We start from the raw sequence: 12,884 nt of genomic DNA on the forward strand, positions 1-12,884 counted from the left end.
ATTTAGGTGAACTATCCCTTTAGCAGTACTTCACTGTGCTCCTCCTGTATTACAGTATGGATCTCTAGTGTGCAGAGGCCACTGGGACATTTCCTGTTTGTGGTTTCACTTGTTGGGCCTTTGAAGTGGGCTTTAATAATAGGACGAAACTGAACTAATGAAAATGCACCCAGTCACATTAAAAGGGAGCGTCAGCCTCAACCACCTAACTATGTCCTTCAACCATATAAAGTACACACACACACACACACACACACACACACACACACACACACACACACACACACACACACACACACACACACACACACACACACACACACACACACACACACACACACGGTGAGAAACACAGACGCTTCCTTTAAGCTGCCTCGAAGTTTACAGAAGTGGTTTCACTAATAAAAGGGGATTAGCAGGGCTACCTTCTGATGTCTGGGTGAACGTTGATGCCCTAACCAACATTAAAGAAACCCTGAATGCAGTTTCTCACCGACGACCCAAATACACCCAGAATGGATGACAGACAGAGGAATAAGGTAAGGGAAACAAGACATTTAGAATGATGTATTGTGGGGATTCTCCAGTGTGCACTTGGGTTTCCCCCCCACTAGACATTGTGTAGTGTTTCAGTGGTGTTGGTGGTCTTCTCCTTAATGAATCCACTTCGGTGCAGTTAATTCCCAGTCTGAAGCAGTGACAGTCTGGCCCTGGGGATGACATCTGTAAACCGTTCATTAACTTTTAACCAGCAGCAGATGTCTTTTAAAACACTTAGTACTTTTACATTTCCATTCACTCTTCACTCACTGTTCTGCACTCTAGGCTTTATGGATATCTCTAATTGCTATAAGGCGCATCAAAGAGGATATTCCCCTTTCATGACAATGAGTACTGGTACATTTCATCAAGGGGAAAGGTTAAGGGAAGTGTTAAGCTGTAAAAATGAAGAGTACGTCAAGCATCCTTCTCCGTGATCCTTTCCAACACCTGTGAAAGACCTTACTGTACGTTGAGCCATTCGCCGTTCCTAGCGGGGGCTACTGTTTCGCTGTAAGAGGTTGGTTTCACTCCTTTTCAGAGAAGGCTACATGGACAAACCGGGTATTATGGGTTATTTGAGCATCAACACCGTCGCCTCTTTCCCTCTGGAAATATCATGTGTGACTTCAGAGGATTACTAGGAACAGGAAACCTGTGGTCGGTGTCTCCCAGGATGATATAGGACACAACGTTGATTCATTCGCTACTGTGTGTCCATAAGCTGTCTGGCAGATACGGCCTCACATTTTCTAACGGGCAATGATTATACAGTATGCATCACTAGGTTAATTAGCCGTGACTGGCGTTAAACCTTTCTTGGCAAGCCAGCACATTTTGGATTTATATATTTATTTATCTGATGTTTTGAAACCCACGAAAATGAAAGAGATCTGATGAGTGCTCAAATAAAGAGGGGGTGAATGGGTGTCTGTATATGTGCATGCTCGTGTGTGTGTGTGTGTGTGTGTGTGTGTGTGTGTGTGTGTGTGTGTGTGTGTGTGTGTGTGTGTGTGTGTGTGTATGAAGGAAGCACAGTAGGCAGTTGTATGGCCAAATCATGTGTAAGATAATGAGGATGGAAATGAATGATACGGGGGTGACATCGCAATGTGGCATTGCACCATCCGTGAGGACACGTCAAGTCAAGATGACTTACAGGCCGTTCACAGTGACGTCATGGTCAACTGACCACATCGAATCTCCCTGGCTCGAAGGCAGCTTGTGTCATGCAGTGCACAGTTCATGATTGATATCACAAATGTTTTTCAAATGACATAATTGTATACTAAGGTGGGAGGGACAAGCTAAAGCTAGCGCTCTCAGCTGTTCATGAACAATAATACTGAAAAGCTACATCGACAGTCACATGAAATGTATTTTAATAAAACAATGTACAGATGTCGTCCCATGACCATATATTTGTTGAATCCTGAATATCAAACCTAAAGAAAGTCAAACAAAGTACGCATTTTATTTTGCCGTTTTTGAAACATTGAAATCAGTAGATGAGACCAAATGAATACGATACAACACTCAAACTGTTTCGCATGACCAGACACAAACAAGAGGCTCTTTTAAAGATATCTGTATTGCGGGATTCAAATCATATTTCAGCACAGAGGAGTAACAGTACGAGACAAAAATTGTCACCGAACACAAAAGTACAAAATAGAATCAATAAATAAATCAAATATATACCATATAAATGTAATAGCTATGTGGTGGCTATGTTTATTATTTCGTTTTCAATCTTTTTGAAACTGTAACTTGATATTACAACCTTTTCACTAAAACATTTAGTACGCTGAAGGAGTCAATACTGAAAATACAGTAATAGGTTTTATAATTAGATAAACTCATCAACTATGTACAGATGAGTTTTTTTGCCATGCTAAGTCAAACAACTACATTTATTTATCCACACCATACAGTTAGAGCGTTAAAGCGGTTCTGGACGTAAACATTTTGTGCCGAGAATAAAATACATTGCAACTATGCATGGTATTTCTTAACATGACTCTCAAAAATGTACATAATGAACAAACAGGCCGTACATGGAACACACTGCCTCCAATGGGGGAAAATAAGAGTTTGCTTTAAAATAAATACAAAAAAAGTCTCAATTATTTCAAGATGTCACTTATAGCCGTCACCCTCGTTGCTCCTGCCAAATCTCTCCTCTTCTCTTGATCATCCTCTCATTCTATCTCTTTGCACGTTCTTCCTCTCTCCGTCAGAATCATCGTCGTGACGTCTTCCATTGCCCCCCCTCAGCTGGACCGTCATCACTATTATCAACATCCGTCTCATTCCTCATTCTCCTTCTGCTCTTTCGCGTCCTCAGTCTGTCAGTCTGTGTGTGTCGGTCGCCCCTCGTTGGTTTGTTCTAACCAGACGTACATGACGTGTGAGCAAAGGGAACAAATGTTTCTATGAGTTCTATGATGTCACAGTGGGCTCAAAGGGGGAAGCTGATTGGCTGAACTGTCAGCGGTACACTACGATGCGGTACTCTACGGTACGAGGGAAGCAGCAGAAGGCAGAGAGAGACAGGGACAGAGGGCATATGTGTACTTTACTACAACCATAGACATGTGTAGGGTCATTAATAGGGTGTAGTGTGACTGTATGCTGGGGTAGGGGGGTGGGTTAACGGGGGGGGGAGATTTGTGGAGCAGCAGCTAGCAGCTTTGTGTTGTTTAGGTTCCAAGGGGTGGGGGGGGGGGACTCAGTCCTCTACTGGCTGGAGCTCATGGAGGCCAGGTGGTCACTGTGCTGGTTCTGGGCCTGGAACCGGAGCCTCTGCTTGTTGGACTTCTTCTTTGGTTCTTTGGGTCGGTGCTTCCCTGATTCTCCTGAAACAGAAAGACAAGAAGGAAAAGAGAGCCTGTTAGAAAAGCAGTGCATCAATGTCAAAAAGGAACACATCCCTTAGGGGTCCTTGTTTTCTCAGAACAAGAATAGACTGACGAGTTTCAGAAGAAAGTCTTTTGTTTCTGGCCATTTTGAGCCTGTAATCAAACCCACAAATGCTGATGCTCCAGATACTCAACTAGTCTAAAGAAGGACAGTTTTATTGAGTCTTTAATCAGAACGACAGTTTTCAGCTGTGCTAACATAATTGCAAAAGGGTTCTCTAATGATCAATTAGCCTTTTAAAATGATAAACTTGGATTAGCTAACACAACATGCCATTGGAACACAGGAGTGATGGTTGCTGATAATGGGCCTCTGTACACCTATGTAGATATTCCATAAAAAATATGCCATTTCCAGCTACAATAGTCATTCACTAACGGTAGTGTATATACCATATATCTTGGTCCCCTCTTTACCCACTCAAAACCAGTAGAGCTATGTCACTGGGCAGAGGGGTTGGCAGCAAGATCTTGCCTTTATTCAGCCTCATCACTTCTCCCTCTCTCTTTATTTCTCTCTCTCTTTCTTTCTTTCTCTCTCTCCATCACTTCCACTCACTCTGCTAGGGTACACAGAGGGGAGAGAAACTGGGGAAATTGCATAACACTCTTTCCGAACTGGAAAGGTCCTCGTTCGCAAGCCCAGGATTAATGTATCCCAGGTGCCATTGGTGTGGGCAAAGCATGTTGGCAACCTGCGCTATTGGAACCGTGTGTTGCGATACCTCGGTACCCATGGTTCACTATGACAGAGGCTACTGAACCAAAAGGCAACAGTTTGGCTGCCAAAAGACACAAATAATATAACGAGGTGTTTGTGTGTGAGAAAGACAGACAGAGAGAGAAATAAAGAGAGAGAGAAGTGATGGGGCTGGATAAAGGTTGGCTTTGGGTGGTGGTGGGGGGGGGGCACAATCCTGCTGCCAACCCCTCTGCCCAGTGGCATAGCTCTGCTGGTTTTGAGTGGGTAAGTGATCTGAGAAAAAAATTAAATCTGATGGGGGGGGTAAACTAGAGTCAGGCTTGGATGATGAGATGCTATCTGGATCCTGATTTGGCACAGCAAGAAACAAGGCATGCTATGGTTCGCCGAGGGGGGAAAAATACTGAAAAATGCTACATAAATGGATGTCTCAACGGTAGGTTTGCAAAACCTGGCTCCGTGTCCTATTATTGCACTTGTTCATGCCATTTCACTCAGGAAAATAAGGCTAAAGTGTGTAATATGTGGCAGAATTACCTCTAATTACCTTCTCATATGGCCTGGCCAAACGCCGGCCATTTAAAGCCACCCCAAAAAAGTCTGGTTCAATTGAACATCTCAGCACCACACTGTAAAATATATTAGAAAATATTATTTCCAAGAAATGGGGACGTATAAAATTCGGAAAAAAATTCTGTTTTCGCTCTGTTAACGAGAGTAATGTTACAGTTGCACAAATATCAAACAATTTCACTTCCACATTTCAGAGCCATTTCCTGCAATTAATTCAATCTAGCTAGCTATTTTTGGTCATATTGGCCATTCCGAGGGCGAAAAATGTTGCCTGCACGCAATATCTTATTAAAAAAATCCCCTCTTCAGAGCATAAAGGCTTTAAAATCACATCTCATGAGGAAAACATACATCTTGCTCTAAACTTTCCATGACCTCCAATTGAAAAACATTAACAGCAAAGTTGTTATGCTTGTTTAGTAAATGTCGCTTTCGATTCTTTGGGTAAGTTACTGTATGGTTAGTTAGTACAGGCATAACGCTCAAGTCAATTTGGACCACAGCCTTCAATACGATCAACTCCAGACGAATTACATTTGGTGGCTATAAAGCACACCTTGCTGTATTAAAAATACCTCTGTAGCTGGGCTAGGCCCATACGGGCCATTCCTTGGAGCCATTAGGCTGTTTGCGTGTCGTGCAAATAAATGCGTGAGAGCTCACTTAAAGACCTACAGTATAGCTTTCCTGGATAGTTACGAACACAGAAAGGCTATAATCCACATGGCTTTATGATGTTTGTGAACTGCATAACACTTGTCTTACACCACACACAAACATGATTACAGAATGTTCTTGGAAAAACAAGGCGCTACACATCTCCATGGCATTATATAGACCGTGATTCGATGTCACAGTACTGCTCATCTCATAAGATGTAAGTAAGTTGTGTGAGTAAGTCAAGGCTGCCTGCAGACATGGGTGAAATATACACACTTTGTCAAACCCTTTCGAAAGCTTGAGCTGTGCATCATTTGGTTTTCCCCAGTCCAACGTAACCAATGGATTAAAACGTATCACCTTGACATATTATGTATTTGTCCCAGGTCTGAGGTCTGTTTGCCCCACGTCATTATTACGCTTCTCATATCTCAAAATATCTCATTTATTCCAGGACAATGTGAAGTGTAAAAACCAAAACGTCCGGGAATGTCATCAGAGCTGTCCAAGTGAGCTGATGAACTGTTTGACCACTGTGTCCATGAAAACAATGACTACGCTGGGTTATATTTCATAACCAGACAGAGTTCTCTAGGCTGACAGCTAGAGGGCAACCAATACCAAGAGAACTTAGATCTTCCCCCCTGTGCATCTGATTTAAGGCTCGTGAGATGGTACATCATATCAGGGTCTGTCTCGTTCATTTTTAGCATTTACCAGGGCGTAACACAGAGTGAATACACAACGCTTTTATGATGTCATATTTACAACCAATGTAATCACTGAAGATGATTATACAAGCCAGAGTTTCCATAAGAAAAACAAATGTTTAATTTACCAGGAAATAAATCATTAAGAAGTCAAGTCGATTACTTTCCAAACAAGGAACAAATTCATAAATCTTAGAGCGAGTAAAGATAATTTGTCTTGGAAGTTAAATAAATCTTCCATTTTTTTTTGCTATTTTTATTTTACCCCACACTGACCCCGAATTTAAACTTGCTGCCAAAATTGAAGAATGGCTTGCATTTCAGAAAATACTTCTACAAATGTTTCCCCATTTTCTTTTCAGTTTTGGTCACAATCCTTAATTGCATAACGTTTGTTTGTTTTTTGTAGATTCAATCTGCCAACTAAAGCTTTGTATGTGGACGAGTTCGTAGTCAGAGTAAATTGAACAAACAAACAAAACATTTATAAGCAAATCAAAATGTTTTGTAGTTTTGAATCAAAAGCAGAAGCTGCTGTGGTGGCAGAGGATGACCCCACCATTATCACTGTGTGTGTGTGTATTATAGACATGGTGTGGTGTGTGTGTGTGTGTGTGTGTGTGTGTGTGTGTGTGTGTGTGTGTGTGTGTGTGTGTGTGTGTGTGTGTGTGTGTGTGTGTGTGTGTGTGTGTGTGTGTGTGTGTGTGTGTGTGTGTGTGTGTGTGTGTACATTAGTATTTGTGCCTGTGTGTGAGTAAGCCCAATCTTGGTCTCACTGCATGAGACAGGTCTGGTTCTGGTAAAGTTCTTGCTACCTGAAGAAAGCCCTGGAATGCACTCCAAGCCTGCTTTGTATCTGTGTGTTTGTCTAAGACTAGGCTATGTACATGTGTGCCTGGGTAGGTACGCTCTTCCATATCAACTCAAGGTCTTTAAGAAATGTGTCTTGGACCCTCTAATGTCACATACAATCATATCAGCTGCCAAAGCACCTGGCAGAGGCAGATTAGACTTCCCTACATGCACTGGGGTGGGAGTTCTACCCTGACCTCTGCTGACTGGGATATTCCAGGACCAGTCCGGTTGACATCCATCACTTTCCATTTCTCTTTCACATCTCTCTCTCTCGTTTTCTCTCATTCGCATCCCTCTCTTTCTCTCTCTGTCCATCTCTGATGGTGGTTGAGACATAGCCAGATATCCCAACAGGAATGCTGTTCTGTAGGCTTGTTGTATAGTAACAATAACACTATGCTATCTCTCAGGATGTCACGCCCTGACCATAGAGAGCCCTTGGTTCTCTATGGTGTAGTAGGTCAGGGCGTGACTAGGGGTGATCTAGTATGTCTATTTCTATGTTGGTGCTATTATGGTTCCCAATTTAGAGGCAGCTGTTTATCGTTGCCTCTGATTGGGGATCATATTTAGGTAGCTATTTCCCACCTGTGTTTTGTGGGATATTGATTGATTGTTAATGTTTTTGGGCACTACGTCCTCACGGTCTTTGTAAGTTTTGCTATTTTGTTTTGTTAGTTTCACTTAAATAAATATGTGGAACTATACTCACGCTGCGACTTGGTCCGATCATTTTCAATAACGTGACAGAATATCCCACCAAACCAGGACCAAGCAGCGTGTTCACCAGGTAAAGGAGTTTTGGACATGGGAAGAAGTGATGGGTGGGTGCAAAACCCTTCCTTGGCGGCAGACGGAAGGTAATAATGGAGGACATCGACGACGCCAGGGTTTGCGGCCACAGAAAGCCCAAGGACAACCCCAAGTTTTTTGGGGGGGGGGCACAAGGGGTGGCTGGTCGAGCCGAGGAGAGTGCCAGAGCCTGAATGGCAAACTCTGGAGGAGCGTGTCGTCAGACCACGGTCACAAAAACCCCAAGATTATTTTTTTGGGGGGGCACATGGAGCTGGCGGCTGAGCAGCGGGAAGAGCCATAGACTGTCAGGGAGGCAATGGAGAAGTTGGGAGAGAGAGAGATGTTGTGCAAGTGTGTTCTGCTCAACATTCGACCAGAAGATCCGGTTAGCAGTCTGGTGAAACCTGTGTTGGTTCCACGCAACTGGCCTCCAGTGCACCTCCCCAGTTCGGTACGTCCTGTGCCTGCTCCTCACACTCACCCTGAAGAGCGTGTCACCAGACCGGTGCAACCTGTGCCGGCCCCACGCATCAGGCCTCCAGTGCGTGTCCCCAGTCCGGTACGTCCTGTGCCTGCTCCTCGCACTCGTCCTGAAGTGCGTGTCACCAATCCGGTGCCAGCTGTACCGGCTCCACACATCAGGCCTCCAGTGCGCCTCCCCAGTCCGGTACGTTCTGTGCCTATTCCCCGCACTCGCCCTTAAGTGTGTGTCACCAGTCCGGTGCCACCTGTACCGGCTCCACGCACTAGGCCTCCAGTGCGCATTCACAGTCCAGAGCTTCCGGCGACGGTTCACAGTCCAGAGCTTCCGGTGACGGTTCACAGTCCAGAGCTTCCGGCGAAGGTTCCCTGTTCAGAGCTTCCGGCGACGTTTCCCGTTCCGGCGCTTCCTGCGACGGTCCACGGCCTGGAACCTCCTGCGACGGTCCATGGCCCGGAACCTCCTGCGACGGTCCACGGCCCGGAACCTCCAGCGACGGTCCACGGTCCGGAACCTCCAGCGACGGTCCACGGTCCGGAACCTCCAGCGACGGTCCACGGTCCGGAACCTCCAGCGACGGTCCACGGTCCGGAGCTTCCAGGCACGGTGTCCAGTCCAGCTCCAAGGCCGGATCCGGGGTCTGGGCGGGGCTACGACCTGCACCGGAGCCGCCACCGACACTAATTACCCCCCCTACCCTCCCCATTTGGTTTCAGGTTTTGTGGCCGGAGTCCGCACCTTTGGGGGGGGGGGTACTGTCATGCCCTGACCATAGAGAGCCCTTGGTTTTCTATGGTGTAGTAGGTCAGGGCATGACTAGGGGGTGATCTAGTATGTCTAGTTCTATGTTGGTGCTAATATCGTTCCCAATTAGAGGCAGCTGTTTATCGTTGCCTCTGATTGGGGATCATATTTAGGTAGCTATTTCCCCACCTGTGTTTTGTGGGATATTGATTGTTAGTGTGTTTGGGCACTACGTCCTCACGGTTTTTGTAAGTTTTGTTATTTTGTTTTGTTAGTTTCACTTAAATAAATATGTGGAACTATACTCACGCTGCGCCTTGGTCCGATCATTTTCAAGAACGTGACACAGGAGATATGGCACTCTGAGTTGCAGTCCATTCAACTTGTCTAATTGAATCACAATAACATTTTATACAGGGGAGAAAGACGGAGCCAAAATTCCCTTCACCTATCTCCAAATCCAATAACTTTGTTTTGGAGAACCAAATAAACCGGAGAAAATGTATTCTTTACGATGAGTGAGTATTTGAATTATGTAAAAAATAACGTTTTTTTGTTGCATCATTAGGTCAATGTTGTGTTCTTCATGCTGCCAAGAATGGGCTCAGTTCAATGAGGACATTGACAAAAACAGACCTCGATAGAGACAGAAAAGGAAAGGGATGATTATTTAGATACGGACCTGGTGGCTGCCACTGTGGGAGTGTGTACCTGCATGCAAATCTATAATCACTGAGGCCATGACCACTGTGTGTGTGTGTGTGTGTGTGTGTGTGTGTGTACTGACTGACTGGCGGCATGGCCAAGTGACTTCATCCACCCAGTGCTCGGGCTCCAGCAGGCAATGCACCAATCGAAGGCCTAATCTTATCTGCTCCGCTTGCGGTTGGAGGAAATCGATGGGACCAACCTTGAGAAGGCATTAAGACGAACGGTAAATGGGTTCCTCCTCTGAAGTAAACCCTCTCCTCTCCTTTTTGTTACCTCATCCCGCCAGTAAACGCCGCAATCATCCTGAGACCATCAATTAATATGTTTCTTAAGAGAAGGGAGGTTGAGGGTAGGGGATCAAAACAATTCCGAAGAAGATTCTGGTGGATTTAGTACGGTAAAAGCTGGAATTTTTGGCGGCTCATCTTCTTCATAAACATGCCAAAGCGAAAGCCATTATTTGTGAGGGAAGGAGGGGACTACTGGCGCCAGCGAGATTTGATTTCAGTGGCAGAAATTGGATTAGCAGCCATTAAAGGCCTCCTCACACATACATTTATAATGCCGTGAAGGGGAACGTATCTGTAGCCAGCTCCTCTCACTCACACCGATGAGCTCTACTGTCTGGAATAAGATACACTCCATGGACAATGTGGGGTTGTGGATATGTAAAATGGTAAGGACATATGGTGAGCCAAGGTCTACAGATGTTCACATGAAAAGATATGATCTAAAAGTGACAGAGAGTTTAGAGAGTGAGTAATAGAGAAGAGGGGAAGGAGGAGGAGGATGAAGAAGAAAAGGAAGAAATGTAGTGGGGGCTTTTGAGTGACAGTGTATGAGAGAGAGAAAGGTAGGAAAGAGGGCGAGAGAGGGGAGAGAGACAGAGATGGAGGGAAATTGGGGGAAAAAAAGGGAAATAGTTGAGAACAGGGAAAGATACACCGGTGAAAAAGAGACAGAAAAAAAACACCCTCTTTGTCCAGAGAGGACAATATTTTATGAGAACAAGTCCATCTTGCCAACAGGATGACAAGAGCCTCTCTGCACAGTGTCATTTAGCCTAACAAGATTACTCTGAATCGTACTTTCTCTTCTCACTCTTCTCTTTCTCATTCTCATTCTCTTTCCCCAGTGCTCTGCTTACAATCACCCATCCTGCTTAGCAGGGATGATTTAAAACATATGCATTCCGATTTAAAAAGCTAATGTTGGGATTAGGTGGGTCATTATTTTCTCATCTACGCGATGGAGGCTCTGTCAGGAGATTAAGCAGCAGGTTAGTCCACCGGTCCTGCCTTTGAAGCTCCATTTCGCTGACAATAAGTCAAATCGAAAACCCAACAAGGAGATTAGCGTCTTTTGCAGGGAGAAGCCCCGGCAAATAATGCATGACTGACACAGTGATTAATCTGCCCGATGGGCAATATGGAGTTGGGTTTTTTCTCCTTTGAGCTGCTGAATGACTGTGACAAAGACAATGGAACGATCCCCAGGAACGGTGTCCAGGAATGGTCCGGTATTGAGGAATGGTCCAGTGTTGAGGGAAGGACACTGTCTGACGATGAAACCGTTCAACTTTCAGTCAACGCTCGGTCAGTTTCTGATCTGTCAACACTGAGTATGTATGCTTAGACTTTGCTAATGAGAGAGCTACCTGTAAATATTTGGTCAATATTTGGCTAACCGCTAACACCACACCGCTAACAACCTTAACATAGGCAAGCCAGCAGACCAGGCGTCCAATGTGGAAATCAAAACTGAAACCTCTGCAGAGTCACTCACAACTCTGCTCCCCTGAACGGTACCCCTCTCCGGGTTAAAATCGGCGCTTGCTCACCACCTCTGGCTCTACTTTACGGGTGGTGTCACCACGGCAACGGAAGAGGGCCACGCAGAGTGCAGGCGTGATGACTAGGCTACTGTGTCTGATACGCCTGAAACTCAAATTCATCTGCAGTCTGCTATCACCCCCCCCCCCCCGACTGTCTCACACACACACATCTGGGCCTAAATATATGGAGCTGCTGAAAAGGAGGAATAATTAGCTTTAGTTAACTATAATGAATGGCTAAATGTTGCGTTTCATTTCTGACGGGCAAAATAGCTCTGTCGATGTGTGTGTGTGTGTGTGTGTGTGTGTGTGTGTGTGTGTGTGTGTGTGTGTGTGTGTGTGTGCGTGCGTGCTTGCATGCATGCGTGCGTATGTGTTCACGTGTTTCAGTGTGTGTGTGGCTCTGCTAGTGTGTGTGCTGGTGCGAGCGGGTGTGTGTAGGTGTGTGTGTGTGAGTGTTAGCGAGCTGTGGATAGCTGTAGCAAACCAGGGGGTGGTGTAAAAGTGGGCCGGGGGTCCAATTATAAGATCAAGGGGACTATGAGTGGAATATTACGCATTTATCATCATGGCTGGAATAATAGGGGAGATGTCAATTACGTTCCACTTCGGTCACATAGCAGAGGAGAGGGTGGGGCTCTCATTCTCATGCTTTCATTGTGGGGCGTCTTCCATTTCCAGATCACAATAAATTATTTGATCTCACTCATTCATTTAATTGAATCTATTTTATGTAAATATTTCCTGCGTCCCTTAGAAAAGGTGCCTTGGGGGGTAGAAACAGAATCATTGATCTTCGTTCCGTCGCACAGTTTACATATCAATTGATAGATGCAGGGTAATTCCCTAATGAAATGAACCGTTTTAAAACGGGGAAACGTGGAGCCGACTTGGTTGCATTCCTGACTCTCCCTTTGTTTGGAGTAGAAGTACAATGATTGCCTCTGCGATTCATTATCTTACGCCATGCCATTAAACAGTAAAAGCTAATAAAAACAGGACTTGGCAGTGCACTTTTACACACTCTGCCTTTGCCTTTTAAAACCAACTGAAGAGAATGAAGAACTCCCACTCCAGAGCACCCCGACTCTCTCCCTCCGTAAAAACCCCACCTACCCAGTCTTAACTGTACACTTTGAAAAGCACGCTCGCTAGCACCGAGAGACAAAACGTACGTAGTCCTGCCAAGGAGGTGACCTCCTCACACCAAGGATTAAACATTGGATGGAACATTTGTTTTTCATTTCAGGGTGGTGAAGATGCATTTCCTGCTGCCTGCTAGGGGGTGTGGAGTGGGCCTGGTGGGCAGCAGAACAGGGAGGGGGCAGGCAATACGTGGTCTGGGTGGTGGGAGCTT

General features: G+C 45.2%; 1 protein-coding gene across 1 annotated transcript in view; it reads right to left on the bottom strand.

The window, feature by feature from the left end:
- Nucleotides 1-1,900: 1,900 nt before the first annotated feature.
- Nucleotides 1,901-12,884, bottom strand: part of LOC106583742 (R-spondin-2) — a 78,474-nt gene continuing 67,490 nt past the window's right edge. Inside the window, exon 6 of the mRNA XM_014168289.3 lies at nt 1,901-3,398. Coding sequence (XP_014023764.1) covers nt 3,280-3,398 — 119 coding nt within the window. The 3' untranslated portion in view covers nt 1,901-3,279. The remainder of the gene's footprint in view (nt 3,399-12,884) is intronic.

This window comes from Salmo salar, chromosome 02 (genome assembly GCF_965601325.2).
Source record: "Salmo salar chromosome 02, fSalSal1, whole genome shotgun sequence".
Classification (NCBI taxonomy): Eukaryota; Metazoa; Chordata; class Actinopteri; order Salmoniformes; family Salmonidae; genus Salmo; species Salmo salar.